Here is a 5210-nt window from a genome sequence, read left to right as displayed (position 1 = left end):
AATGGTGTTTTTAGCGATATTATGCTTGTTGTGCATTGTTTTGCAGCATTTTTTATAAAAATGAAGAATGGGATTGAAGATGGAAGGTCTTAGACTCAAGAAAGATGAAGAAACATGAAGAAAGAAGAGTCTAGGAACTGCCCAGCGCCCAAAATCCAACATTGGGCGGCCAAATGCGAGGGGGAGCCACTGTCTCACGCCCAAGCGGTGTAGCCAGGCGGTTTTGCGATTAGAGGCAAACCGTCGGGCGACGCAATTCACCGCCGGGCGGTGGGGCGATTATGGGCAAACCGTCGGGCGGCATAAATGTGACGCCGGGCGGTTGTCTGCTGGGCTTGGGCCTTATTTCTGTGACGATCCTCAGCTATAAATAGTCCTATTGCGACATCAGATGTATTCTTTTGATAGAGAGGGGCGACCAGACCTAATTTTCACTCCTTGGAGAAGATCTCTTGGATGCTTAGGCTCCTTTTTTATCCTATCTGGGGTTTGTTTTTCCATTCTTCCATCATTTTTCCTCTAGTTTCACCATGACAATGGTGAGCTAAACCCTTTTGTTGTTGGGGAACAATGTAATCTTTTTAAACTCTCTTTTATTGGAACTCTTATTTATTTATATGCTTGTCGTATGCTTTGATTATCAATTGTTGGCTTTCTCTTTTGCGCTTAAAGCTTTTATCGTTTAACTCATTCGATAATTGTTGTTTGTCTTTATTGATACGGGAATGTACGGTACTGTCATGAACTTGGGAAAATTCCTTGATTAAACAATACCACCTAGGGATAGGGGTGTAGGATGATCAATTGTTTTTGCTTCTGTCTGTAATGTATTATTAATTACTAGGGGAGGCTAGGGATAGCAAGCCAGTAATTACTAATAGGCTCTTTTCGCCGAGGGATCGGGTTAAGGGTAGACTAAGAAAGTTTTCATNACAATTAGATAAAAAAGCGAATTAAATAAGAGGAGTAAATAAGAGAGAGTGGATAAGATGAAATTGTAAACCCCAATAACTCCATTCATCCATAGTCTTTTTCTCGTCAATTGAATTAATCACATTTGCATGTTTACTTATTGTTTCTTGCATCAAAAACAATTACTTTTTCTTTACAAGTCTTAGGATTTCAATTTGCACGAATGATACGGCCTTCGAGTCCCTTGGAAAGAACGACATTGGGTTTTACCAATTATATTACTTGGAACGATCTGGTACGCTTGCCAGAGTGTTAATAAGTTTTTGGCGCCGTTGCCGGGGACTAGAGGTTTAACTTTTTCAAGTAGTGTGGATTGATTGAAATTTGACTTGTTTGTATTTATTGTTTATATTTTGTTTTGTTTAATTTTGTTTTATTTTTCTGTAAAAGTGCTTTTAGGGTTTTTTTTTCTTGTGTATGCAAGAGACAATACACACTAGAAGCAAAAAGAACCAACAACCTCTTCTCGAAGGGTTATCAAACAGGAGGGGAAGGAGAATTAGATGTCTTGCATGTGAAAATTTTCCCTCTCCTGAAAGACTTTTACAATCTTCACTTGAGACTTTTGCACAAGGTATTGAGGAGATGGCGGACCAACCTCCTCCAAGACGCATATTGGGGGACTCATCAAATACAGTGGGTCCTTTGCACTTCAACAGTATAGCCATACCAGCAGATAATGGAACAAACATGGTGATGAACCTTGCACTCATCCAGTTAGTACAGAGCAATCAATTTCACGGGTTGTCAAATGAAAATCCCTATAATCATTTGACTGTCTTTGGTGAAATTTGCAATACTGTCAAGATAAACGGAGTGTCGGATGACAGGGTCAGACTCAACTTGTTTCCTTGCTCTCTTGGAGGAAACGCTAAAGATTGGTTGCATTCATTCCCAGAAGGTACCTTCAGAACTTGGGAGGCAGTGGCAAAACAATTTGTCACTAAATTCTTTCCGTAGACAAAGATCAATCAAGGGAAGCTGGAAATTTCTTCATTCAAACAAGGAATGGAAGAAACTCTTGGACAAGCTTGGGACAAATTTAAAGGCCTCTTGAGGAAGACACCAGTCCATGGGTTTGACAAGACCTCATACTTACTTGCTTTGCTTGGAGGCCTACGCACTCAGTCAAAGATGATGTTAGATGCTTTAGCTAGAGGCAGTATAAACAGAAAGACCGAAGATGAGGCTTATGAATTGATTGAAGACATGGCTATAAATGAAGTGATGCAAAGTGAAAGGGGCGTACAGAAAGGAGGACTTTTGCAGCTCCTTGCTGATGATGCTATGGTTGCTCAAAATCATCTCCTTACTCAAAAATTGGATAAGTTAACAAAAGTCCTTTCTGAACTTCCAAGGGGAATAAGGAATATCTCTCAGACTCAACAACTTTGCGATCTATGCAGTGGTGACCATATCAACGGTCAATGTGCTTTCACTGAAGAAATGTAGCAGGAAATAAACTACATGGGAAATCAATTCTAGTACAGGCAAGGTAACACCAACAAAGGCAATTCTAGCCAAGGTTGGAAGAACCACCCCAGTATTGGACAAAATCAGAATACCTCTTCTGGGCAAGGAGGAAACTTCCGGCAGCAACAACCATCACCTTTATGGCAGCAGATGAGCAGCTTGACAAAGACGGTCAGAGAACTAAATGACCGATTTGATAAATTCTTGAAAGTCTATGAGTCTCAACAAGCTAGTGACCAAGCCAGCTTCAGAGCATTGGAGACACAGATTGGGTAGTTGTCCAAAAGGGTAGAGACTACCGAAAAGAATCAGTTTAGGGCTAACACTGATGTTAACCCTAAAGAGGAGTGCAAAGTTGTTTTGACAAGAAATAAAAGGAAGACCAAAAGGGAAATGATTGAAATTGAGAGCAGCGAGGAAGAAGATGAAGTGATGATGAGTGTTGATGAATTTAAAGAGCAGAAAAGCAGGAAAGGCAAAGAAAAGAAAGAGGAGGAAGAGGAAGAGAGTTACTAGGAGCCATTCAGGGAGAGCTTTAATCAGGTGACTGTTACTCCTGTAATATTTCTGCAAATTCCTGATTATGATAAGAGGACCAAGTACTATCTTGGAGAGGTAATTGATCTTGATGATGAAGAAGATCAGAAAAGGGTTGTTGAGCCTAGAAAAAAATACCATCCACCAAAATTGAAGGATTTAGGGAATTTGACTCTTCCATGTGTCATTAATAATGTGGATATAGGAAGAGCCATGATCGATTTAGGATCAAGTGTTAATTTGATGCCCTTTAGTGACTTCAAAAAAATTGGAGGGTTAAAATTAAAACCAGCTAATACTACCCTAACAGTTGCAGATGGGTCTATTAAGAAGCCAGTCGGTATGGTGGAAAATGCAATTGTTCAAATTGAGGAGTTAAAGTTCTTGATTGATTTTCTAGTAGTGGACATGGCAAATGAGGGAAGAATTCCATTAATCTTGGGAAGACCTTTCATGAGGACCTCTAAGATGGTGATACGTGTCCATGACGGGAGAATGCTGTTAAAAGATCAAGACCAAGTGCTAACTTATAGTGGACCTGAAGACAACAAAATGAGAATAAGAAGAAGATCCAGATATAAAAGGGCCAGAAGTGAAGCTGCAAAAGAGGGGAACACCACATGTATTGATCATCTTAATAGTTGTACTATTTTGCAGACACTTGAGGAGGAGAAGATAGATAAAGGAGAGTCAACCCACTCAGAGGACACACCATTCATGCGTGGCATGTCAGTGAGATACAAAAGCAGGAAATGGATTGTCAATAGGAAGCTTAAAGAAGAAGGAATGGCCGAGATTAGAAGGTCATACTTCACAGCAATTCGAAGAGTGGACAAAAGACAGTTGAGGAGTTGGGATGATGGAGACCCCAACGTGAAGAAGAAGATTTGATTTGTTGGAGAACACATTTTGTATATTAAAACATTTTGTTATTTATTTTTATTTGTGGACATGTAATATTTGGGTGGCATCTACTAGGGGATGCTAATTTTTTTTTACAAAGTTACTAAAGATCACAGGACAGTACGCCTACTGAAGGGTGTTGGGAGGCACTTGCTGATGAGTGCTAGAACAAGTTTGGGTCAGACTCGTGACGTTAAACAAGTGCTACTAGGAGGCAACCTAGGTTCTCTCTTTCACTTTTGCATTTTGAATTCATAGAATAGGTTGAATTTATATTTTCAGTGTCTTTGCTTGGCTTGAAACTTTTCTGACAAAGTTTGAATGAATGAATGGGATGATAAGTCTATTTGATGATAATCTGATGTGAATGATAATTGAGTTGTGTTGCATGTTGATATTCAAGTTCACTAGCAAGGTGAAAAGATGTGTGATAAATTTTGATTGTGGTTATGATGCTAAACAGGGTGTATGAATGAATGATGTGTGAGAAAGCATGATGTGTGAGGAATTGAGCTCCAGAGTTTTCATTGTTGTATGTATTGTTCACTAGAAAACATGAATGATATTGCCTTAATCTTGATGATTGATTGAATTTCATGTGAATGTCATATGATCAAGGCCATTTTTGAAAACCCTTCTCTAGCCAAATTTTTCACCCAAAGTGCTTGAAATATTATACCCTCTTTGAACCTTAACCAGAAATAGGATGTGAACCCTTGATTTGAAATTCTTACCTTGAGTTGGGTTGAGCTTAACTGTATGTTTTGACAAGGTTCAAGTTTGGGGTTGTATGGGGGAAACTGAAAGGCAATTGGAAAGCATTGAGCTCAAATGTTGAAAAAGAAAAATGCATGAGAAAAAGAAAAGAAAAGAAGAAAAGCATGAAGATGAGCTCAATTTAAAAATATAAGAAAAGGGGAGAAGCTGGGAATAAGTGAGATTGGTGAGGTAGAGAGTTGTGTTTAAACTGTGAACATATTTGTAGCTCTCTTAACTCAAGGATTTTGCATTCCAGAATAACCAATTTTTCTTGTTAGCCCAGTCTCAATACAAGCCTTAGAAAAGTCCTTATGATGGCATTTGCATGTGACGATTTTGATTGTTTGAGATGACTGGTAATTTTGTTTCATGTAACTTGTGAATAATAGGGAGTTGGAGTGTCACCTTAAACACTTGATTGATTGAGTGAAACACTTTCTTGGTAAGAAATTGATAAATTTCATGCTTACATCTTTGCTTAGTGGATTGGTCATTCATAAAGTGTAACATCTGTTGAGAAATATGTGATCATATGAATTGAATTGAATTGAAAACATGCATGCATT

At 38.7% G+C, this 5210-nt stretch overlaps 1 protein-coding gene across 1 annotated transcript; it reads left to right on the top strand.

Annotated features, from left to right (window-relative positions):
- The first annotated feature begins 1557 nt into the window (after window positions 1-1557).
- Window positions 1558-2721, top strand: LOC106780681. Its single transcript, XM_014668980.1, has 3 exons — window positions 1558-1873; window positions 2021-2420; window positions 2463-2721. Exons 1-3 carry the CDS (start codon window positions 1558-1560, stop codon window positions 2719-2721), a joined length of 975 nt encoding a protein of 324 aa, XP_014524466.1.
- The last annotated feature ends 2489 nt before the right edge of the window (window positions 2722-5210 follow it).

This window comes from Vigna radiata, chromosome 2 (genome assembly GCF_000741045.1).
Source record: "Vigna radiata var. radiata cultivar VC1973A chromosome 2, Vradiata_ver6, whole genome shotgun sequence".
Classification (NCBI taxonomy): Eukaryota; Viridiplantae; Streptophyta; class Magnoliopsida; order Fabales; family Fabaceae; genus Vigna; species Vigna radiata.
Note: the sequence above shows the minus strand (reverse complement) of the source record. Positions and strands in the feature narration are given on the sequence as shown.